The sequence below is a fragment of the Vipera ursinii genome (assembly GCF_947247035.1).
Source record: "Vipera ursinii genome assembly, chromosome: 10".
NCBI lineage: Eukaryota > Metazoa > Chordata > Lepidosauria > Squamata > Viperidae > Vipera > Vipera ursinii.
Window position 1 is genome coordinate 22241984 of NC_139520.1, and position 23955 is coordinate 22265938.

The following is a 23955-nucleotide window of genomic DNA, read 5'->3' on the forward strand; positions in this document are numbered from 1 at the left end:
TCCCCATCAGTGCCTTGGCTTGGAGTGGATCTTCCTCAGGTCTTCTGCCCTGCCCGTTTCCAAGGTGCCTGACGCCCACTGGCCCTTCCGCTTTCAGGTTGATGGTATCGGGGTCCTCGGCCCTCCCGGTGCCGGTCCTAGGAAGATGGAAGAGCCTTACGGGCCACGTTCTCTTGGAGAGATACGGGATGACAGAGATTGGGATGGCACTTTCCAACCCACTGCACGGTCCTCGTGTTCCAGGTGAGGCTCTGGAGAGAATTTCCAAGCTGCTTCGAAGCTTGTGTTGGCCTCTTTGATACTGCACATTATAAGCATTAAAAGAAGAGTAATGCTTCAGGGCTGTGCTGACAGAACCTGGGTGAAGCAGGAAGAGGCAAAGCAAGGTTTCCTTCCCCCACAGGAAACCCCAGGCTGCCCCTGCTTTTAAGTAGCATGCATCCCAATCTAGCCAATCTAGAAATAACCTTTTGCTTATTTCCCATCAGGGCAAAGTAGTGAACGTGGGAGAGTAACCCAGGCACAGTCACACACACCCCAAGAATTAAGAACATACAGTCTTTGCAAGATGTATAAAAATATACGTTAGGTCAACCTGTTGGCTGGCTCATTAGTCCCATCTGCTGCTGCAAGCTGTGAGCATCACATCCTCTTTGTGGGCTTCCTAGAGACATTTGGAAGAGGGTTGGATAGAGGGGCCTTTCCATTTGGATCAGATCTAATTTGGCAGCCTTGAGGACTGAACCCTGGTCATTTTATATGCAAAGCGGGCGCTTACCTTGTACCGTGGCCCATCCAAAGTTCAGTGTGTTTCCTAAGACCGAACTGCTCACGCAGGGGATCTGTTTCAGGATAGCTGCATTACCTGAATTTCGCTTCAACATGCAATTTATCATTGAACTCGACTAGTGTTTCGCCCTTCAAAAAGAATCCCCCGAGGCAGATAATTATCTCTGCTTCTCTGCCTTGAGGTGTTTTTTATGAAGGGCAAACCCCAAATGGAGTTCAGTGATAAACTGAACCTCGGGGATGTGCAATAGCGCTGCAGACAATTTGCACTCCAAGGTGTTCAGGTTAGATAGCAACCGCCCTGCCTCACCTCCTTCCATTGGAAGCCTCCCAGGAGGGGGAGGGGGAGGGGGAGGAGAGACCAAGAACATTGGGAAAGCCAGGAGCTTCAGCACCGGACAGCTCCTTCTGCAGTTGAGAGAGAGAGAGAGAGAGGCCAGTCCCTCCCTGTCGCGTCCCTTGAGCTTGGCAGAGGGGCAACGCTCCTGCTTTCCTTGGCTTCTCTCTCTGGTGCAGACAGAGGCCCGAGCAGAGGTGTCCATAGGCGTAGCCATCACACTGCAGCCAAAGGTCTTCCTGTTTGCAATGTGAGTTGTGCACAGCTGCCCTCTTGGCTTTTTTTGACCATCCTCTGCAGACACCCCAAGACACGCGGCCTCTGGCCTTGTGGCCCTTGCCTGGCTGTTTCAGCCTTCCACATCGTCACTTGCTCTACTTTTCTCTCCAGATGTGTTTGGGCATTTTCTCCTTTCCTTTTGCAGAGGCGTCTCCCTCTGTCCACTCCCCCACCCCCAGGGAGGTCTCCGGTCCTCAGCCAGGCCCCCGGCACCTCTTCGGTCCAGGCCCTGAGACCTGAGGGTACAGGGCAGCCTTTGGCTTGAGAGGCCAGGAGACGAGAGATTTAGAGAGAGATGTTTTGATTGTAGATGGTTAAACCTCTGCTTAAAATGCTTCTGTTTTCTGCAGCCCTTTCCCCCTCCTCCTCCTCCTCCCCCCCTTTCCTCCAATCCCCCTTGGTGTTGTTACTGTGAAGGGAGATGAATAATTCATGGCCAGTGAATGCCTCGCTGGGCCTAATCACCACTTTAATTGGAGGTTTAGATCAGAGGTGGCTAATAGCTCCTAGAGAGGAGACTCCGTCGATTGTTGACAGCAAGAGTGTGGAGAGCTTGATTGTTGGCCTGTTTCAAGTCTCCCAGGACATTGCCATGCGTAACAGCATCCCGGTCCCCCGATACCAAAGGACACAGACCGCAGGGCCAATTAAATTTATCGGGGAAAGGCTGACAACTAACTTAAACAGAGGAGGAACTGGGCGACTAATAGGGTCACTCCTGGTGCTGACAGCTGCCTGTCTCGGGATGGTGGAGAGCCATTTGACAAATGTCCAAGAGCTCTTAACTCGCAGGGGCAGCAGCGATTTCTTCCCGGTTCCGTGGTTAAATGCCAGAAGTAAAAAAGAGACAAAGGCTGCTTTTAAATTCTTTTAACTCTTGATGTGCTTTTGATTCCTCTTTCCTCCCCTCCCTATCTCCGCTTGCGTCACCGAGGAGCCAGACTGGACCCTCTCTTATCCAGGCAGGCTTAATTTTTAAATGTCACTCGGGCCCCCAAAGCAAGAATTATTGTCTTCACACAAAGACTTTTAATTGCACTGTCGTACTGGTATCACTATAATTAACATTGTCTGCCTTTCCCATTTCGAAGGCTTGTCTTTTTTGGGGGGGTGGGGGAGCAATAAGCCAGCTCTCTGTGAAGCTCCCTTTATATAGGTGTCTCTTTTGGCAACGTAGAAGCTGAGTGAAACGTCCGGGCTGTTTTTCCCCTGGGGTGGGGAGGGGAGGGCACTGCAGCCTCCTGGAGAGGGATCTCCTGCCATAATTAAGTTGCTGTGCTGCCATTGGAGCAAAAGCTACTGTTGCCAGTTAGCCACAAAAGCGTCGCCCATTGTTCCCTCCTCGTAATTGGCGCTGGAGGAATCGGGGTCGAAGCCCAGTGGTGTCCTCGGGTGCCAGGCGCTGGGGAGGGCATCCCCCGGCCACTGCAGCGCAATCCAGAGGATGAGGATGAACCCTTTCCTTCAGGCACATTTGCAGAAATGACCTGGGGCTTGGTCACTCTCCACTCTCGCCTGCTGAGAGACCCCAGGGGTTGGTCTTGTGTGGGGCTTCCCCGTGGATTGTCTCTCCCCTGCGGCTCTTTTCATCGGCTTTCCCTCCCTTTTCCCTTTTCTCTTTCCCAGGATCAGTTGGGACGCCGCTGCCCGGAGTCAAGGTGCGCATCGCCAGCGGAAGCTGGACGAAGGACAGTTCTGCCTTCTGCATCCATGCTGAAGGGGACGAGATGGGCACAACGGTAATTCAGGGGGCCTGGAGAATCAGCGAGGGAGAAGGAGAAAGAAAGTGCCCTGAGGGCCGGTTGGCGCTTCGTTGCTGCCTGCCGTGTTGCCCCATCTTGCCAGTGAGAGGGAAGAAAGGAACTGAACCAGGCACGCTTTGTGTGTTGAAGACACACCCCCACACACACACACACCCCTCAGCTTCATTTGGAGCCTTTCCAGTTCAGGTCATCTAGATAGAGTAGACCCCATGGCGTAGAGGGAAATTTTCACCATGTCTTGCTTTATACCAAAAAGCCACCGTTGCCTTCTAACAATGCTCATTCTGCTTTGGTATTCTGTGCCTCTTGGTGCTCCGTTCTTTTTCCACCTGTGGGTGGTCAGAGGTCACCCTTGGCCGGCCCATGAATGTTCCTGCTACCCTGGCCAGGCGCGATCCAATTATCCAGCCGATGCCCCTTTCCAGCAGGCTGTCCTGAGGGAACTTCCCCACTTCCTGCCCAGTAATCCTTCTATGGAGCAGGGCCACCATCCACTTTTGTTCCTGCCCTTTCACGTAAGACGCTGCCTGCTTTCCTGGGTCATTCGAGTTGTAGGAAGGGTCTGGAGCCCCCTGCCTTGGAGGCAGCATTTACTCCCACTTCCTTGCTCTCTGCCAGACCGACCTGGCTGGGGGCAAAATGGTCCTAATCTTTACTACATAAATCACTAACACTTTAAATGGGGCTTTTCACTATGCAGGTCTTCAAGGCAGCTTACATCCTGGAATAAAATTATTCATAATAATAATAATAAAGTCCACATTTGACTGAAAGCAAACAATCAAACATTATTCAGCGAGCAGAAATAAGAGAAGATTAAAGTAGCAATAGAGCTTACGGTATTATTCTAGCCGGCAGGGTGAGAGAATAAAATAGTTTTGATGTATTGCCTAAAAGAGAAGTCCGCTGGCCACGTCTGCAGACGTTTGAGTTTGGGTGCTGCTGCAGAGAAGGTCCTCTGTTGTCAGTTGGTGAACCTGCAAAAAGATTTTGGTTGGTAACCTTAACTTTATGACATATATAAAGGATAAAGTTGCTTAAAAATACATCATAGTAAGACTTTATACTATCTCAACACCTGTTAAAATACAGTCTGCCTCCCAAATTAGTGATTGGATCCTCTGAACTATTTAGCCTTTGCTTCTGAAGTGCCTCAGTGCAATTTGCAAGATTCATGATCAATCCGTAGCTGGAGGTGAGAAGCCAGGCAGCAAAGGAGCCAGTGTCCTTTAGCAACACCCCCCCCCAGTGCCCTGAACTAATGTTGCCAGAAATTACACACATATATTGGGAGGACTCATCCTAAAAGTGAATGAGATGTTGCAGTAGCGATCAGGCTGCCAGGTCTTCTCCTTGGCTCGCTTGCAGGGCACCCAGCAGTAGCCACAGGGGAGAATTCCTGGGAAGACCCTGGACTCCATTGGCCTCTGCCCCTCCCCCAAGTGTTGCACAGGGTTGTCCGAGGTGGGACCGAAGGAAACTTTGCTCCTCTTATACCTCACTGCTTCCCCTCCCCATCAGCTTGAAAGCAAAGAAGGAAGGAGGGTGGCGGTGCTCTTCTGCCTCCTCAGCCCTGCTGGCTTCATCTTACTTTGTTCATGGAGATGCATATTTCATAGGCTGTAGCTTCCCAGCTGGCAGGATCCGGCAATTCTTGGAGCATCACAACTATCGTCTATGTTGCTTGCCTCTTTTGAACACAGTCCCCTCCCTCAAGGGGAAGGGAAAATGCACTCAGTTTGGAGAGACAAACTCTGAGCCACTACGGGGAGGCATTCTCAGTAGATAAAGCTGGTAGTCCTGGATGCTTTCTGAGCTTGGCTGTTTGCTTGCGGGCGATTCATTACACAGCTAGCAGCAGCAGCAGCAGTGCTGTTTACTAATGATGTTACCTACTCGGGTAATGAAATGTCGGCAATCAACAAGCTCAGAGTGTCAAGGAATTCCACAGTTCAGCCCTGTCTTCTGCTGAAAGCTGGTTTTGCTCACTTGGTTGGTGGCACGCCTGGTTGTCCCACATGAAGTTCTACATGCAGGTTCCTTTCTACAGATGGTGGCCGTGGGAGGACCCCTCTTCTCCTTCCGTGTCTTAGAGACACAACATGCTATTGCCAGCCTGAGTTAGCAACACCAGGCTTGAATCGAGCTGGCCTAAGATAAATTTCCATAGAGTCATTTCAGAGATCATGAAGGGAGCCCAGCTCATTCTGGTCTTTGTTGGAGGTTCTCCTCCGAGACCTTGTTGTGCAGACCCACTCAGAGGCCATAAACGGCTTAACTATTTGTAAGCATGGAGTGTCACTGCAGGTGGCAACATTTCTGAATGATTTCTTATCACTCCAGCATTCCAGATGTAAATGTTGAGGTTTTGTTTTTTTGTAAAATGCTTATTTGTTATGTTCCATAATAAGGGAAAATACTTATTTTGAGATTCTTCATGTGTTTTTGAAAAAATACGATTTAGTCATAACAAATCATTTCTAGCGCATCCCCCATGTACACAGGAAACTTCGGTTTGCAGGCATTTACAAACTGAACCATGTATTTGAAGCCTTCTTCTGTTCTGCTGTCCTTCCCTTCAGCGCTTCTCCTTTCATTTCAAAAGATGAAGTTTTCCACACTGAAAAGTGAGCTGATTGCATTATTGCCAGGCTGCTTTATGAAAAGATACCATTGCAAAGCCAGATGCGAAATGTGGCTTTTGCAGATTACAGGCTGGGCTGGGGGTGACTTTTGCCCCTCCTCCTCCTCCTCCTTCTCAGCGTGGTCTCCCCAAGGAGCCCCAAATCGGCCTCCTCTCTAGCGGGGGGGGCAGGGGGGGATGAAGCTTCCCAGCCGCCTTCTGTGGCCCGGCTGCAGGACACACAGCTTGGAGCAGAGATACGCTGCTGCTGCTGCTGCTCCTCGCATGGACAGGGAGCCGAGGGGAGAATTTTTAATTACAAGAGGGTCTGTGGGACCAGGTTGCCTAGGAGATGGGCAGTGCGCTGCTGAGCACTTTACTACCAGCGATAGGCAGCGATTAAAAGTTTATTGCTACCTGATGCCTGATTGGTGATGGGAGCTCTTTGCTCTCACGGAAGCACAGCTGCAACAGGCAGCGGGCAGTTGTCTAGACAAAAAGAATTGTGTCTTTTGGGAGAGGAAGGGAAAGAGAGAATGGATCTGCTTCGTTTTGGGGAACAAGAACAACTTCCCAGAAAGGCTTTCTGGATTTCCTAGAGCGGCTGGGCTGGACTGGCTTGAAGGTGAGCCAGTGGATTGTCCCAGGTAGTCCAGGCGGGCCAAGTCGCCCGGGCTGGGCAGGAGGCTGGCCGGGGAGCTGTCCGAGCAGACCTGGTGGGATGGAGCCAGAAGTGGGCTATCAAAAACCCTTTTCCGCCACCCTTGAGAGAGAGCCGAGGCTTGCAGGCGCCACCCTCCCAGCCGAGAAGCAGCTGAAGGAACTCGGTGGGCAGAGCAAAAGGCGATAACTTAAAAAACGACAAAACGGGTAGAAGGAACAGAAACGGGATGTCCTGCCTAAGAGCTCAGCCAGAATCCTCCCCAATTCTTCGTGGTGGGATTTCTCTTCAGGAGGTCCTCACTCCACCTGACCTTTGCCCCCCCACACACACACCCCTATGTTAGTGGCCATGACTGCGTCTTGTGCAATGAATGCCTTACCTTGACCCCCATCTCCACATTTATGAGCATTTCAGCCACACAGCTTTTGGACTTTGGGGTTGCAGGAGAGAAAATTCTTTGTCTCACCGTGGACGCAGGCCGGGCTGGAGCGCTCCCTCTTTCCGGATGTAGGTGGGGGGAGGTTGCTGGTGGGCATGGACAGAGCATCGCTCAGAGAATGCGGTCTGACCAGTGTCATCTGGCAGGGTAAACCAGGAGGGGGCACCAATTAAGAGCTCCCCACTGTGGGTTTTTCCCCCCTCTCTGATTAAAAATTGTTTATTCAGATTTCTGATTTTTGTTAAGCAGATGGATTAATAAAAATGATTCATTTATGCAGATAGAACTAGCAGGAGTGATGGAGTTTGGTTTTTTTCCTGCTTAACACCCCCTCTTCTCTGCCAAGAGGAAACTTCCTAGTCTTCCTTAAGTATCTTGATTCAGGTAATTATTTAATTGCAAATGTAAAGCAGCAGCACAAACCCTTTGCATTTTTAACCAGTGCCGGGCAGCAGGGATGCTGGTGCTGCAGGAGGAGGAGGAGGAGGAAAAAAGTATGTCTTGAAAAACTAAATGTCATGGCTCTTCCTGCCTGCTGCCGCCGCTGGTGATGGGAAAGGGGACAGCTGGGCTGTTTACAGCCAGGCCCCTCCAGCCAGATTAGCCGCCTTCCTTTGGGCTTCCTCTCCGCGGAGCGTGTGGAGGCCACAAAAACCCTCCAGGCTGAACTGTCCTCTGAAGCCCAGGGCCATGGGGGGGGGCAGTGGCCCATCACGCAGCCCCTGGGATTTCAGTGGGGAGCCCTTGGCTTGCCCCACACAACAGGGCCAGGTGCTCCTTCCTGCCCTTAAATTGGGAGGGGGGAGGAGGAGGGACCCTCCAGTTCTCCCCCTCAGCCTCATCCAGGAGGTTTTTCTGACAGCTGTTCTCGGTACTGATGTTGGGTTGTTTATGGGATGGGTGGCCATATGTATTTATTAAATAAATTATTGATTGCAACATTATTGAGCTGGGGGACAGTATTGTATTTCTTAGCTGAGGATGTAGCCCTTACACACGGGGGAGGGGAATCTGCGCCCTCCGTGATTCTTGGGACTCATTGGAAATTACCTGTAAAAGAACTTTTGAGCCGCTGGGGCTTGGGAGGGGAAGGGCTGGCCCCCCACCAAGACCACCTGCTAATAGAGAGGTAAAAAAACTGAAGCATTGAAAATAACCATTTTATAATCAGCTGGCTTTCTTCCCTGAGAGAATTTGTTGCAATCTTTTTTTATTTCCTTGCACGGCAAATGTAATCTTATCTGCCACACCGGCTGGCCTAGCTCAACTTGCCGGATCTGTTTTGCAGCAGAAAGCTATCGAGCGCCAGCCTTCCAGGGCACAAGCCTCTGTGTTAAAATTGCTCGAATGCATTAAAGCAGCTAAAATGTGCATTAAAATGTGCCATTTGGAGAATAGGATAGCTGTACAATTAGCCATCTGACGCTGTCAGCAGCTGCTTGTAACTTAGATCCGGTGCATCAACGAAAGGATACCTTGGAGATTGGGGAGGAGAAAGGAGAGCCAGCAAGCTGGCTGCAGAGCCGGGCCTTGACTGGGGGAAAGGTGCAGGCTTTAGACTTAGGAAGGGGCCCTGTGGGGTGTGCTGGTTTGCCATAGGGGAACGATTGCGCGCAAATATTTGCTTCAATGTGCAGAGTATCCAAGGGAGCAGAGCCACATGGGAACGAAATCCTCTTCTGATAACATCCCCATTATCTCTCTGTGTGTTTTGCTGACTCCAAGCCAGCAATGTGGCTGCGAACCCCTACAAGAGGGGGATGCCCACTGCCAGGGAGCCGTTCTCTAGATGGGCTGGGCCGGCACTGAGCTTGTGCCAGCATCCCAGCAGAGGCAACAAGGTCTTCGAAGCTCACCCAGTTTTTTCATTGATATGGGATGGGATGGAAATGGCTGCCCCTTCTCAGTGCTGCTGGCACCTCTGGCCCAGATTTTCAGGAGGAAATGTGACAGAGCCACGTTGCCTTGCTCAGCCCTGCCTTGGTAGGCAGCAGTTGGGATGAAGGTCCGAGGGGCAGAACTGGAGCCTGAACCTCGCTGTCATGCTGAGAACCGGGCCAGAGAAGTCTAGATCTTGTCTCTGTGGCCAGACAGGTGTTCTTTTTTCCATATCAGAATACAGGTATCTAGGGTTTGTAGAGAGCCGCCTATTTTGGCAGGCCAGAGGCTTCTTCAGGGTTGCTACGTGTCCAGTACCATTATTGGGGGTGGGCTTTGAAGACCCCCGGGGCTGAGTGGGTAGATAACTGTTCTGTTTCCACAGGTGACTCCGGGCTTCGATGCCAAAGAAGGGGAGCTCTTTGTGAAAGGCCCGTCAGTGTTTCGGGAATATTGGAGCAGACCTGTTGAAACCAAGGAGGCCTTTACTCCCGATGGCTGGTTCAAGACAGGTACTTTACTGGGGATAAGAATCTCAGGTTCTGGGTCTAGTTAAAACAGTGTTTGCGAACCTCGTGTGTGGACTTCCTCTCCCAGAATTCCCCAGCTTCTGGGAGTTCACGTCTGCAATCTTTAAGGGGCCAAGGCTGAGATGCACTGAGTTAAAAGGTGATGGAGACCCCCTTCCCCATTTGGAGACCCAAACGAGCCACCAGCTGAGCCATTATTCAGCTAGACTTGCTGACACTGTGTATTTATAGGGCTGCTGAGTGTAGGACGGGTGAAGAAAAAGCTCGAGGTTGCGGAAATAGGCTGGATTTGCACTTGCCCAGGACTTGGAAACAGTGCGGAGCTGTAGCTTGAAATTTTGATAAATGGTTGTGTGGATGGTGTTTCTAGTATGCAAATAGCACTTGACCGTTGTAACCAACTTAGCGTTTCAGTGATTTTGTCACAACAGTCTGATTCCCACTCATTGGATGCTTAAGGCAGGGCCTGACTGAGTGCCTCATTTATCCTGGACCCAGCCATCAGTTGGTGATGCGCTCGAAAGGCTGAGCCCGCCGGAGGAGGCCTCTCGGGTGCAGCTGCTTCTGCCCTGGTCGTGGCATTTTGCTCGCCCCACTCAGGGCTCATCGGTCACCGAAGGAGCCTGAATCGAGCCCGTTCAGGGCAGAGGAACAGAAGGGGCCTCACACCACCCCAGTGAACCATGGAAGTTGCTGCCATAATAGAACAGTGGTGACTTAGCCCAGGGGTCCCCAACCCACTCTTGGCCCATGGCCTGTTCGACCCCGGGCCACACGAGCAAGGGGCAAGCGTGCATGTGCTAAGCTCCACGAGGGTGGAGGGTGTACACGCACGCTGCTTGCACAAATGGAGCCATGTGTGCGCATGCCACTCACCACCTCCCCCGTTTCATCCCCCCCCGCCCCGGGCTACCAAGCTGGAAAGGTTGGGGACCGCTGACTTAGCTGCCTCGCTTTACAAAGCAGGAAACACAGTTGTGAAAGAGAGGAAGGCGGTCAGTGCTGCAAGTTGCGACTGTGAGAGTGTGTCTCTTGGCACCTGCTGCTGGGGTTTGACGGCAGCTCTGCTTCTCCAGAGCTTCTGAAGGGCTGCAGTGGGAAAGCAGAGCAGGCCTTGCTTCAGAATAAGAGAGTCGGAAGGGACCTTGGAGGTCCTCCAGTCCCACCCCCTGCTCAGGCAGGAAGCGCTATACCATTTCAGACCAATGGCTGTCCAGTCTCTTCTTAAAACTTCCAGTGTCGGACCATCCACAACGTCTGGAGGCAGGTTGTTCCGCTGGTTAATTGTTCCACCAGCTCCGCTTGTATCTTCAGCCCCACCGAAGAAAGAGGCCAGCAAGGGGACCTTGGGATGGCACACGACCTGTTAGAATCACGTCTGGCTGCTTAAGCCTGTTGACCCCGGCGTCCTCTTTGCCTTCCTCCCAACCACGGCAGGCTGTTTGGATTGGCAAGTTGGTCCGCAAGGGACGCATGTCCTCCCTTTGTTCAGCCTGGGCGTCATTAATCTTGCGAGTGGCGCTTGGGTGCCTGTTTAATTCCGTTCCCGTCCATCAGCCTCTTCCCATCTCCGCCAGCGCCGGCCTGGGCAGACGGGGGATCCCTGTCAGTGCAGCGTCTGCCTTAATGGCACCAACTGCCCATCGCTGGCTGAGGGGTCTTCCCATCCATCACCCCGAGGGGAATAAGGACACGATCAGACGATTGGCGTTGGGGTGAGGTCTTTCAAAGAGTGTGCGGGAATGTTCTGAAACCCTCAATCGCCACGTGCTGTTTCGCATCAGCCCTTCTTAAGCTGGCTTGCTGTCGCTCTCTCTAGTGACTTTTTACTTGTGTTTACTCATTTTGATATTATCATTAGCGGTACTAATAACTTAAAAATAGCTGCAGCTGAGCAGGTCTTGCTGCAGTGCCAGGAAGGGTGGCAGGCAACTCAGAGTTACAGGCAATCCTGTGTTTTTTTCCCCCCAAAATATATTTTTCAGAGTTGATCTTCTTGATAAATATTTCAGATGCAAAGGAATAGCATGCATTAATTATTGTAAAGAGATGTCTTTAGAAGAAAATGATTTTGAAATTCAGTTTAATTTCATTGTAATGTGCCACAAACAGGAAAGGAGTATATGTGTTTAATTGGCTCTCGGGGGGTACAGCCTGGAAGATGGCTTGCCTTTGTCACAGGCCATTAGTGATACAGGCTGCATAATGAGAAACTACAATCAGCTCACAGCTGCCGGCTCCTACGGGAGAGAAGGATATTAAATGGAAATCAGTATAAATTAAGCTTAACCCTTTCGCCCGCTGGAGCTCCCTTCTGAGTTAGATGTGGGGTGGGGGAGGGGATGAAAAAGGATTCCTCCTTTAGACTGGGGGCAAATGGAAGGCTGGCCCAGATTTCCCCCAGGCAACACACCGAGATGGGAAGGGAGAGAAACGGCATTTTGATTGCTCTCCTCCAGTCTCCTCGTTACCACTCTCAACATTTTTCTTCCTCTGGGGTTTTTTGTTTGGATCCTCTGAAAAGATTAGACAAACATCCCCCCCTTCACCAGTGATGCCATTCGACCCAAGAGGGAAATGCACATCTCAGACCACACAGTTTTGCCTCCTCTGCACTCGTGTGCGGACCCTTTCTTTCTCTCCCCCCTTCCCATCCCCCTCCGTCTCCGAGACGAGGCCTTTTCTGCAAAACGCAGGGCTGCCAGATTGTCCAGGTCAGGCTGGTCTGTGCCGTCCAGAAACTCAGCCCACGTTCAGTGACCACAGAAGCTTCACAGACGCCCGCTAGCTAGATACGTTGTTCATTGCAAAGAGGAAAGTAAGAAGAAATATGTGCTAGAAGTTTCAATCAAAATTTGATTGATAGATCAGCTTTCTCCTCCCGCTGGTCTGTGGACTTTGTGACATTCTTTTTTTCAGTCTTCAGCATCAGAGATGCCTGCTCCATGTTTACAGAATCTGTCTGTCTGATCTGGGAATCTCTTGAGTCCTGGTTTGCCAGCTTCAAACCTCCACTACACAGATCTGGATTGCAATCCCCAACACAACCTCTAGAGGGCAGAAAGAAAACAGAGAAATTTCTGACTTGTCCCTGCCATCTAGTGGCCCCTGGGAGCTTTACCAATTGAGTAAGGCTGCTCCTTGGCTCGGTCATGACCGTACCGAGTAGCCTTTTCACACACACACACACACACAAATAGAGAGGTTCTCTAGGGAATTTTGTACTGCCGTGTGCAGTCAGGTGTCTCAGAGAAATTCCTACTCCTGAATGTATCTTTATGAGTGCAGCCAAATGATGCTACTAAGTAAGTTTCAAAGGCTGCATCTTAATGAGTCAATTACTGTCCCAGCATTCCTGCAGAATGCAAATGGCTAGAGCTGTGGCAAGGGCATTTATTGACGGAGCTCTGCTGGGGTTGGAGAGAACAGCCTGGATAGCCCCGGGTGCCTCAGCAGTCGAACGAAGAAGGAGGGGGGTCCTGGCATCCCTGGACCCCAATTGGCTGGGAGAGTCTGGAAGGGGAGAAGCCCTGCACTGCTTCGTTACCAGCAGGAGCCGATCCGAGGGATCTCGTGGCTCTTCAGGGTGCTTCTGTGGTGGGAAATCCCACCCATCCTCCTCCTATGCCGTCTCAAATCTTAAATCATCGTAAAATGAGGGCACCAACAGGATGTGGTGTTCCACCAGCAGGAATCGCCCACATTCGTGCAGAATAGATAGTCGCAGGTTATTCAGGCAAGTAAGCCAAGCCACAGATAACTGTTTTTGTGGGTAGTTTTCTTGATAGGTTGCCTAAATAACCAGACTGCTAAGAAACAGGGCGAAAAGCCAACGGTCCTTGCAAAGTAATTTCAGGTCCATCTTTGGAGAAATAAGCATTTGTGGCTTCAGTGTTCTTTCAAGATCCAGGGTGGTAGGTGGGTTTTCCTGCTTCAACTCAGTGAATTCTGCCACTTAAAACGTTTCTCCCAATTCCGTCGGAGGGTGGGCTTTCCCAGAACCATCCCTGAATCCTCCCTGCTGGGCCAAGAATTTCTCAGCAGGAAAACTCTGGCTAAGTGGCCCAGAGAAGCAAGACGACAGAGCCGCAATCCCCCCGTGGGAAGGGCGACGCCACTGGCGCTGCTAAGGCGTCCAGGGACTACGACCAGGGAGTGTTTGGAGAGATTTATTTTCAATTACAGGTTGAAGCAGAGGCATGAAACAGTACTGGCTCTGAAAGTGGAGCATAAATCCTCAGAGCAAATCCATGTATATCAGCTCCATATAATAAGATTTTATTGATTGCTATATTGTCAGAATAAAACTCCCCTAATGCCTGCGTCGGGGCTTGGAAGATCAAAGCCTCCTTTGGCAAGAGAATCTGATTCAGGAATCAATGTGCTTTGATTAATATGTCATTAAAAAAGTCGAGTTATTTAACTTCCTTGATGGAGGCTTTAAAAGGCTCCTTTCTTTCCACATGCAGCAGAACAAGACGGCTGCCAGCATGGCTCTTTCTAGAGAACGACCAAATTCTGCTCCTTTTGCTTTCAGAGGCCCCTGTCTGGAAGCAGGTGGTCCCTTCCTGGAAGGGGCAGCCACTTAGGAACACTTGCAGTGGCTTTCCAGCATATATACATGCCGGAGTGTGGATGCCTCGCTTCCAGTGGGAGGTGTACAAATCTATGAGTCTCCAGGGACCACGCAAACCATAAAATGGACTTTCTGGCAGGAGGTTAAGAAGCTGCTTGATTCTTCTTTCAAAGGGTCTTCTCCTGGGTCATCCACTCTCTGCCTTGCTCAGGAGCTGCAGTGCAACTTAAAAAGCAGGTCAGGGGAACTGCCGGCACTGCTAAGCACTCCTTGAAAGGGTTGCTGCCTCTTCCTTCTGCCGTGGAAAGTCCACGAAGAGACTCAGACCAGGTAAATCTCTATGGAGAGGCGGGCGCAACTCCCCGAACCCGCCCCGGCTTTTCCCCGGGGGCTCTTAGACGCAGGGCACAGAGGGGCCTCTTTAATCCACTGGGACCCAGGCGCCCTGGCACATCGCTGCCGCTGACTCTGCTGGCAATGCCTGATGCGACTTAGGGAGAGCGAGAACCCTTTGCCGGCCCTTGGATGCCAGCCGCTGCACAGGAGTTAAGCAGATGGCTCGGCGTGGTGCCCTCGCTGAGATTTGGCAGTAGCTTTCCCTGGCACCGTCCCAGCTTCGGGAGAGGAGCAGGTGTTTCCCCCTCTGAGGCGGGCATTTGTTTCCCTTTGTGGGCGTTCACACCTGAGGTGGAAATGACTCGGGCTTGTTCAATGCGAGTTATAAATAGAAATGGGCCTAATTAAAATCCTAGCATGCATTTTTTCTTGTTTGTTTACACCCTCTCTCCCAGCTGTAAATTTGATTAATACTATTTTTGTTCCTTAAAATTATTGCTTAATGATGTTCTCCTGCAAATGTTGCCTGTCACTTACCAGCAGGGCGAGTCCAGCACAAGAGGGGCCCAATCCCAGAGCAACCTCTTGGGGATGGCCGGATCCGTCTGAATGTCCGCGGAGGTTCTCCGTCATCCAGGTCAGGGTTGTCCCAGAAAGGCAGCTGGACTTCCTCGGTTTTATCCTCTGAAAATAGCCCACTCCTCATCCAAGAAGCTTCTTCAGTTTTCAAGGAAAAAAACCAAGGAACTCCAGTTGCATTTTTGAAAGCACCTTTGGGACATCAGATCCATCTCCAACCCAGAGCGAGGCTGGAGGAGCCCCAGTCCGACTCCCCTGAACGCCCTTCAGGGCTTGCGCACCTGCGTCTCCTGGCCCTGATCGCCCCAGGCCAATGTGGAAATGCCAGCAGAGGCTGGGGACCCTCTGCCTCTCTGGGAACTTCGCCTTTGCCTTCAGGTCGCCCTGAGGAAACAGGAGGAGACTGAGGGGAACAGCTGGAGGACCGGGTTGAAGCCCCTAATTTCCCCCGTTTCCTAGCCCGTCAGAAGCTCTGGCACAAAGCAAGGTAATTATTGCCCCTCGTTTGCCAGCCAGACTTTGATGCACCAGCGGATGCAGGCTTGGCTTTGGATGAGGCGATATTTACTCTCCCAAGAGGCAGCCGGGCCCCTCTTTTCTCGCAGTTCCACCTTCCTGCCCTTTGCTTGCCCCGTGGGGTTCCCTTCCTGCCTTGCATTTTGTTGTCCCACCCTGAATGTGCACACCAGAGGCACACAGCCGTCTCTGAGGGGGTCTCTGCTCAGCCGCAGAGCTCCTTTCTTCTATTGGGGCAGAAATGAGAAGGGGATGAGGGTGGTGGGGGCAGCAGGTGGCAAGAATTCCCTTGCAATGAGCTTAATGCCGGCTTCCTTTCCTCCCCGGCCACCGGCATCTGGAAGGAATGCCTTGGTTTTTCTGTCTCCATCCGAGGCCTCCTAAGTCCTTCCCCCTTGTATTTAACATGGTTTGCCCAGGGAGCTACCTGGTAAAGCCATGGTTTTGGTTTTTTTTTAAAAAAATAGCTGGACCTGTAAGACTCCCAATTTCCTCCCCCCCACACACACACCCCGCTGTGTAATCCCCGGCCAGATAACATCCTGGGGAGTGATGGCTCTTTGCTCTCCAGCGGACCCTCCCCTGGGTATCTGAGGGCATATTGACTCCGAGCCGCGAGTGGGAGCGGGAGGGGAAGGGGGGAGGCTGGCAGCCCCCTTGCTTAGAGACCCTCCGCCAGACAAGCCTCCCCACTGTGTTGGCCACTGCCGGAGCCTCCAGACGTCCTCCTGTTGCCGCCTCAGTGGATTATTTAATCATCTTCTTCAGAAGACCCCAGGAAGGTTCCCCCCCCCGGGAAAGGGGGCAGGCGGGCTGTTGCTGGCTTTTGCCTGGTGTGTAATTGATCCCGGAGCTGTTCTGCAAAGGAGGGGCGCAGAGCGTGTGTGGGGGGGTGTTTAACTCCAGCATCTTGGTTCTTCCAATTACTTGCAGCTCGGATTCAGCCTCTCAAGCTGCCGAGAGGCAGAGTGGGTCTTTTCCCTTCCCTTCTCGCCATCTGCAGCGCTGCCTATAAATGCTAAGGGGAGGGGAGGGAAGGGGAGAGACTCCCCCTTTCCAGTGACCCCCTTGCTTCTTTGCAGCAGCTCCGCTGGGCTCTTCTGGTGCCAGGCTGGGAGAGGCTCGGGGTGGGTGCTGGGTGCTTGCAGGATGTCCTGCCCAGAGGTCTTTGGCCTCCGACGGCAGGCTCTGCGCGGCACACGGGCCCCGGAGGGCTGGTCCCTGGCCAGAAGGCAAGGGGTGGGTGGGCTGGGCTGGATCTGCTCCAGCAGGCTTGCACCATCCACTTCTCTCCAAGGAAAAGTGGGGTGCCAGTACCCATATCCAGCAGAAGGCTTTGTGTGTCTGTGCTTGTGTCTGTCTGTGTTTGTGTGTGCGTATCGGTTCACCACTGCAGCTGTTTTCTTCTTCCCTTCATTCCTTTGGCCCTTTAATCCAGGGGTCTTCAAACTTGGCCCTTTTATGACATGTGGACTTCAACTCCCAGAATTCCTCAGCCAGAATTCCACAAGTCACAAAAGGGCCAGGTTTGAAGACCCCTGCCCTCCATCTTTAGTGATCCTCCAGGGCTCTGGGGGCACTTGGAACAAGATGGTCTGGACAAGTTGGGGCTCCTCTCTGGGGGCACTTGAGGGTGGGCTTCTGTTTCCTTGACTTTGGCAAGCGACTGAATTGGGAGCCCCCTCTCCACAAGACCATTCTCTGCTCCAGCCCCCCCTTTCCCCCGGTGTGTTATAAACACATTCCCCCAGTCCATCCAGCTCTCTGTATCAATCTTGTTTAATAGACTGGAAAGCTTAATGCGCAGTGGCGGGTCACGGGGAGCATCGGGGTGATAGATTGTGCCTTCCCGGAGTCGGGCACCGTTGATGTATAATGAAATATTTATGATTTATTCCAGCTAATAAACTGGAATGAAGTATGTGATATATGTGAGCAGATGGGGAACTATCGATGCAGTTTTCGTTTGGGGAGTGTGGGGAGGTTTATGTCCATAACACACACACACACACACACCACAACCCTCCAATGCCGTAAACTCTACCTTTCGCCTGACTGCGGTGGGGACAGCCATTCCCCCACCCCTCATTAATCTCCCTCCCTCTAATTGTTTGCCATCCTTGCCCGCCCCCACCTTCGCACTTCCAGCACCTGTTTTCCACAAATGAAAATCTCCCTTTCCAGAGAAAGCCATTTATTTGCTCTGTGGGGTTTGGGGAACCCGGCATGTGGATGGCCGGGAAAATTTCCTGGGATTTGGTCAGATTTAGCAGGAAAAAGATCTGAAAAATATTTCCTCCTGAAGCTCCAAGGTGATTGAGCGACACCCTCTTCCCTTGTCCTGTTGTTGGTCATCCAGAAAAGGTTGGATTAAATGGGCCCACCTGCTATTTTGCTTCTGCTTGAGTTTTTTAGGCCTGTGTTCTGCACCCCTCGGGTGGCATCTGGCCAGCTTCATCAGCTGCTCGCTGCCAGTTCTTTGTCGTTCCCCAATCGATGAAGCCCCAAGAGTTGTCACAGCTGTGGATTGCTTCAGAGAAGAGCTTCTAAGGGGTCTTCCATGCCAGAATATTCCTCTCTGGGGGTGGGGGGCTTCTGCCAGGGAACATACCCTTGTTAAAGGGAGGAGAGGTCCTGGTTGGAAGCAGCCTTTGGTCCTTCAAAGCAAGGAGAGCCGAAAAGGACCGACCGGCGTCCGGCTTCCATCTCAGCAGGAGCCCCCAAAGAAGAGCAGTTCTGTGGCTGAGGGAGGGATGGCGGAGCAGCTGTCTGCTCTGGCCTTTGTGTCCCCTCACTGCGGCATTCTCAGCCCATCAAGCGAGGCAGGAAGCCTTCCAGAGAAGGGCATTCCAATCCCCAGGGCGCCTCCCATTTTCCCTAAAGTGCAGCAGCAGCTGTGTAGATTGCACTCCATCCTTGGGTGTGAGCCCGTAATTATACCCGCAAAAACAGGAAGCAGGACTGAAGCAGGAAGCCCCCAGCCCATCCCTCTGATGGCCGCAAAGCCCCCACCCCGTTTGGATCCCAAGAGCTAAGCAGGCTGAGCTGGAGGAGAAGGGAAGCCTGCACAAATGCATGGGAGGAGATGGCCACTGAGGCAGGGGCTGCCCTTGAGGCAGGATTAAGGCCAGCCAGGAGGGCCTCTACATCATCGGAGCTCTACGTCTGGCAAGGACGCCTTGGCTCTGGCGCCCGGCTTCTGAGAGGCAGCAGGCTGTTCCTCGGCCCCGTCCCAAGAAGCTGTGCCCACCGCAGCCCTCTGCTTTTCTTTCCCAGGTGATACGGCTGTGTATCAGGAGGGCACCTACTGGATCAGGGGACGCACCTCCGTGGACATCATCAAAAGCGGAGGTTACAAGATCAGCGCCCTGGAAGTCGAGCGCCACCTGCTGGCCCACCCTAACATTGCAGGTGCTGTCTGCGCTCTGCCATTTTGCTGTTGATTAATGAAGTGCTAATTATGTACATGGCATTTTACCAAGAAGCTGCAAAATTTGGTTTTCTTTCTATTGGTGCATTCTCCAGGACAAAAAGGTGAAGTGCTCTCTTTCAAAACATGAAGCAAAAGATCATAAAGTTAAATAAAGACTGGACAGATGAATGTACAAGTTAAGGCAAATGAAATCAGCTCCGGCCATCTGCCGCCTGTCCCTAAGATTAGTTTAACCAACTAAATGAATAATTTGAAGTCAATAATTTGAAGTTTGTGAGTCAAAGATCTCTTGTAGAAAGAGCTGCTCCTGCCCTTTTCCCGACATGCTTGTTCTCCACCCTCTTTTCCTGCAGATGTTGCCGTGATCGGTGCCCCAGATGTTGTCTGGGGCCAGAAGGTCAGCGCTGTGGTAGAACTCCACAAGGGCCAGGATTTGTCTCTCCAGACCCTCAAGAAATGGGCAAGGTAAGTTGGGGCGCCAGAAGCAGGAGCCGGAGGACTCCGAGTCAGTCGACCAGCTCTTTCCATTGTCTCTCCTGATCCACCTGCCTCTTCTTTTCTTTGAGCCTGCACCGGAGGGCTGGTGCGTCCCGGGGGGGAGGGGGGAGTTGCTGCCGCCTCTTTGTTAACCAACAGGCTCTTCTGCGCCCAGGGAGACCATGCCAGCTTACACCATCCCTTCCGAGCTGCTCCTGGTGGAGGAAGTTCCACGGAACCAAATGGGCAAGGTGGATAAGAAGCAGCTCCTCAAACAATTCTACGGCACGTTGTGAAAGCCTCCGCCTGTGGAAGAAGCATCTCTGTGGCCGAAGAGCAGGGCTGGACACTACTTTCAAAAATGCATCCGGTCCTTGCGGGTTGACTTGCCTTTAGTTCATCATCTGGAAGACTGAACGGGACCTCTGGCTTATTAGCGGCTTATAAGGCTTTGCACGGGCAGAAAGTTCGGCCTACCTAAAACACCAGCTCTGCTGGGGGGGGGGAGAGGTCCTGGCGTGGCCTGTGGCCCTGCGGGAGGTGTTTGGACAGAAGCCATGGCCTGCCTGGGCAGGGCCTTCCCTTGGCTCAGCCGAAATGCAAAAGGGCCACGAATATCATCTGAGCACAGGCAGGTCCCTCCTCCTCCTTTGGTGCTCTTACAAAAGATGGGGAAAGAGAGGCCTGGTGCTTTTCTTCCCTCTGACGAGCGGAAAATCCCTCAGCCAAATGCACCTGTGGAGCCAAGGAGTCCGATGTGGAGTTGTGCATGTCAAGAAGACAAGTTGGTCAAAACTGAATTCATGTCCGTTCACGTCATCTCACCCCACTTCCATGATGTTTCTGCACAACTCTGGCTTCTAAAAAATCCATATTAAATTTATATTTAACTTCTATTCTTGAACGTATTTCTCAATAAGTATTTCTGAGCATCTTCACTCCTGTGGTTCTCATTCTGTACTTTGGAGCCAAAAGGTTGCATCAGAACATCCCGGGAATCTGAAGAATGCCTCAGCTGCAAACATTCCTCCGTCTAAACTAAATCTGTGCTCCTGCTTATCCAAGGCCGAGGGAGAGAAGCACGTCTGCATAGCAGGTGCCGTTTCTTCTCAGATATTTGCAGTTGGGAATAGGAAGAACCCCAGTAATTTGCCAAACTGGGATGTGGATTCTTAAAACGAGGCTGGGCCCCTTTTTGCTGAAAAAGGCTCCTCACCCTGAGAAAGGCTGCTTCGGTCCTTAAGCAAAATCATCCCTTTAGAGAAGTTTGTGGGTTCTTTTCCAGCTGTTTTCCTTCCGCTTTCCGGGTGTTGCCGGATCGGGCACTCTGGCAGTCCTGCTTTCCCGACCAAGGGACCTTCCCAAAGGCTCGTGGAGCAGCTTTGCTGCCAAGGGGGCGATTCCGAGGGTCACGGCTGGTGTGATGCTCAAGAGAGGCCTCCTCCACAGGGACTTGGGCTCCGTTTCCCACTTGGCATCAACCGCTGTGGCCCTGGTCCCCCTTTCCTTGGGTGTGGCTGGTGCCAGGGAAGACACTGCTGCTTTCACACGAGCTGGCACATTCATTCGGTATCCTGGGTTGGCCTCCTCCAATGCTTCTGCCCTCCAGCGTTTTTCTGTTTTTCTTCACCACGTTCTCTTTTTCCGAAGAATTTCCCCTGCCCCCCCCAATGCATGGGACACACTCAATTTTTATTGCGTAGTAAAAAGAGGCCTTCATTAGAGGAATGTAATCTCAGCACAAGGACAGTTAATAATCCTCCGTAAATTGCGAATTGCGATCTGTCCTTTTGCATGGTTCAGCACCCCCTCCTCCTGTTTGGCTACAGATGCAGCCATGTGGAAGGAAGGAACAAATAAAGGCCAGCCGTCCTTAACAATGCAGGCACAACATTTCTCTCATTTTCTCCCTCTCCCTCTCCCTCCCTCTCCCTCTCCTTCCCTTCCTCAGAGGCTGCTTCCCAGAAAGAATCCTCTGATCCTGGGGCCTTCCCAGCCAACTGTGGATGGTTGGATGCCACCCTTTGAACTCTGCTGGCCAGGATGACCGGGAGGGCTGCGTCTTGCACGCATTGCAAGAGGCAATGGCAGTTCCAAAAAACATTTAAAAATAAAAATTCCCGGGATGCCTATTTTTGGAAAATTGAGGTGGAAGGGAAGCCCCACCTCTGTTGTCAAGCTCAGTTGGCCCCCCTCTTCTTGCTCCTGCATCCTGCATCCTTCCTCCTAACACCCTACAGGTGTCCTGAAGGCAGGCAAGGAATTGTGGAAGTTGGGGTCTGGGGGACACGAGGGTAAGAAGGTTTACTTGTGAAAACGGGAGGAATTCAAGATCTCTCCTCCCCCCCAAATCATCCAGGGGGGGCAGATGGCAGGAAGAAGGCTTGCATGCCGTCCCCCCACCCTGTGGGAAGGATGGAGGCATCCCCTTTGTTAAAACATTAGCACACAGTAAATTTTTTCACTTACCGTATAGATCAATATCAAATTATCATGTCTCACATTCATAACTCTTAAGCAAGCCACAATGGGGGGAGACAAGGTCACGGGAGAATAAATAGCAGCCTGCACACTCCCCCATCCGTCACTCCCGACAACCCCCTGCTCTTCAGCACCGCCCACTGACAGCGCCATTAATAAAACTCCGCCAGGGCCCGATCGATGGCCTTGATGGATGAGCGCAGGTAGCAAAGACAGGGAAACAGCTGCCTGTCACGCTTGGCTGAGGAATGGAAGTCGGTCAGGGAGGGGCTCTGCCAGCCCCCCCCCGGGACCTTAAAAGCCATTCGGGGCCAGTCAGGAACATTTGACTTTGGCACTGGCGTCTCTGCCTGACAGGTCCCTCGAGGGGGTCTAGGGCACTGCCTGCTGGGCCAGGCCAAGGCCCACCGTAGCCCATGATGCACTTCCCCCAGGGGCCAACCAGCTGGCAAAAAGGGGGAGACACATGCACCCCGTTTTTCCCTGCAGCTGATCTGGGAACACGGGCTGCCCTCCAGCAGAAGGAAGCTGCGTTTTCCACCTTGACCAGGATGCCCTCCGTGAAGATGAAAGCTCTGGGTGGATCCAGAGGCCTGTCCAAATGTCTGAATGGAGTAGGGTGGGCCACAGCCGTTCAGCTTAAATCCAGCCATTGCCTCAGCCTCCTGGGCGTTTTAAGTCATCGGGGAACTGATTTGCTTGGGCAAAGCTTGTTACACAAATATAGCTGTGGTATTGTGTTTATCCAGATAGGAGGGTTGGTGTGTTCTGAAGCCACCGCTGAGAGTGAACACATTAGCTAATATATGCAGCCTGGGATGAGGGTTGCCTGCATACAAATCCACCCTGTGCCTTGCCCAAGACTGCAGCCATGGAGGTGTGAGCAGCTTGGGGGATTGTGGGCTGCTCTGACTTCACTGGATTTGGGGCCTTCCTGCCTGGCATTTGGCCTGGGTGTGTGTGTGTTGGGGGGGGGTCTGCTTGCTTTTCTGTTCCTCTTGCAAATTATCAGTTTTTCTAAGCCTGTAAAAGGAGAAATTACCAAACTTCACATTGGCATCATGTTAACACAAACACCGCTCGAGAAGATCTGCCAAGGAAAAACAGTGGGATCCAAAGTGGGACCTGCAAAGTTGCAGAAAATTCCTGCTGGGATCCGGCTGCTTTTCTCTTTGCTGTGGCTCCTCTCGCAGCAGGGATGTCTGAAGTGGCTGGAGGAGGCTTCTGTGGGGCAAGTGGGGGAGTCCTTGGGGGGGAGCTGTGTGGGGCAGAATGACCAAAGGAGTGGTGCCCTCCGGCCACTGACTGAGCCAGTTATTATGAAGGAGAAAGCCCCCCTACAGGCCTGGTTTTGAGGTTGCTATTTTGCCATTGTCCCCTGCCCTGGATTGGAGGGAGGCGGGATGGTGGCCACATCAGCCCCATCGGCTCAAGGGGGGGGGCACATCAACATCACTCGGCCAACAGAGCGGGACTCCTGCCCAGGGGATGGTGGCCTTCTCTAGGGGCGGCAGCTCCGGCTTCTTGCTAGTGGGTTGCTTGGAAGGACACCTTACAGTCACCCAAGCGGGATGCTGGCCGGTGAGGCTCCTTGCTGGCACCGGAAGGGCTCCCACTGCAGCCATCTTTGCCCACCTTGGTGCAGGTGATTCCCAGGCAGTGTCAGCACACATTCTGCCCAGAGGCAGCCATTAGAATTAGGAATGGGGGGTGGAATGAATAGGCTTTGGGTGTGATCCTGTCTCCACTGCCTCCGCCCATGACACGCTGCCTGGGCTCTGGCCCACTGTCAACCCCCCCAACCAGGTACTCCTGGCCTCTGCCTGCAGGGGGGAGGAAGCACGGCCCACCCCTTCCATGCTCCTGCTCCCCCAGGGCTGGGCAATGCCCACACTCTTTATGGCGGACATTATCTTTTATTGCTGCATAAAATCCTAAGCTTCGGTACCCTTTATTGCTGAATCCCACAGCAGGGCTGCTGCCTGGCAGGAAAAAAATGAGGGGGTGCAGCAGGGGTGGGTGCAGCCCGCTTTGGTTCTGCTGGAGGGCGGAGGAGGGGCCCAAGCCAAGTACTCCCTCCACACGAGGGGGTGGCCTTGGCACCTCAGCAAGTGCTGCCTCCTCTCTCAGCAGAGAAGGGGTCTCATTCCACTCTCTGCCCCCCTTCCTCTTCCCTTGTCCTGTCCAGGAGGGCCTCCAGGTGGACCTTGCCAACTTGGTACCCACCAGTGAGGTCTCCGGGCACCTCTGCCTGT

At 52.4% G+C, this 23955-nt stretch overlaps 1 protein-coding gene across 5 annotated transcripts in view; it reads left to right on the plus strand.

Moving 5' to 3' along the window:
- Positions 1 to 20115, plus strand: part of ACSF3 (acyl-CoA synthetase family member 3) — a 29936-nt gene extending 9821 nt beyond the window's left edge. For 3 of the 5 annotated variants that reach the window (XM_083370400.1, XM_083370399.1, XM_083370401.1), the window contains exons 5-10: positions 98 to 243; positions 3032 to 3144; positions 9158 to 9284; positions 18586 to 18720; positions 19096 to 19207; positions 19395 to 20115. In XM_083370400.1, the coding sequence (XP_083226526.1) occupies positions 98 to 243; positions 3032 to 3144; positions 9158 to 9284; positions 18586 to 18720; positions 19096 to 19207; positions 19395 to 19515 (754 nt within the window). In that variant the 3' untranslated portion in view covers positions 19516 to 20115. Of the gene's footprint in view, positions 1 to 97; positions 244 to 3031; positions 3145 to 9157; positions 9285 to 18585; positions 18721 to 19095 lie in introns of all 5 variants that reach the window. The other 2 variants (XR_014493402.1, XM_083370402.1) reach the window with 2 other exon arrangements.
- The last annotated feature ends 3840 nt before the right edge of the window (positions 20116 to 23955 follow it).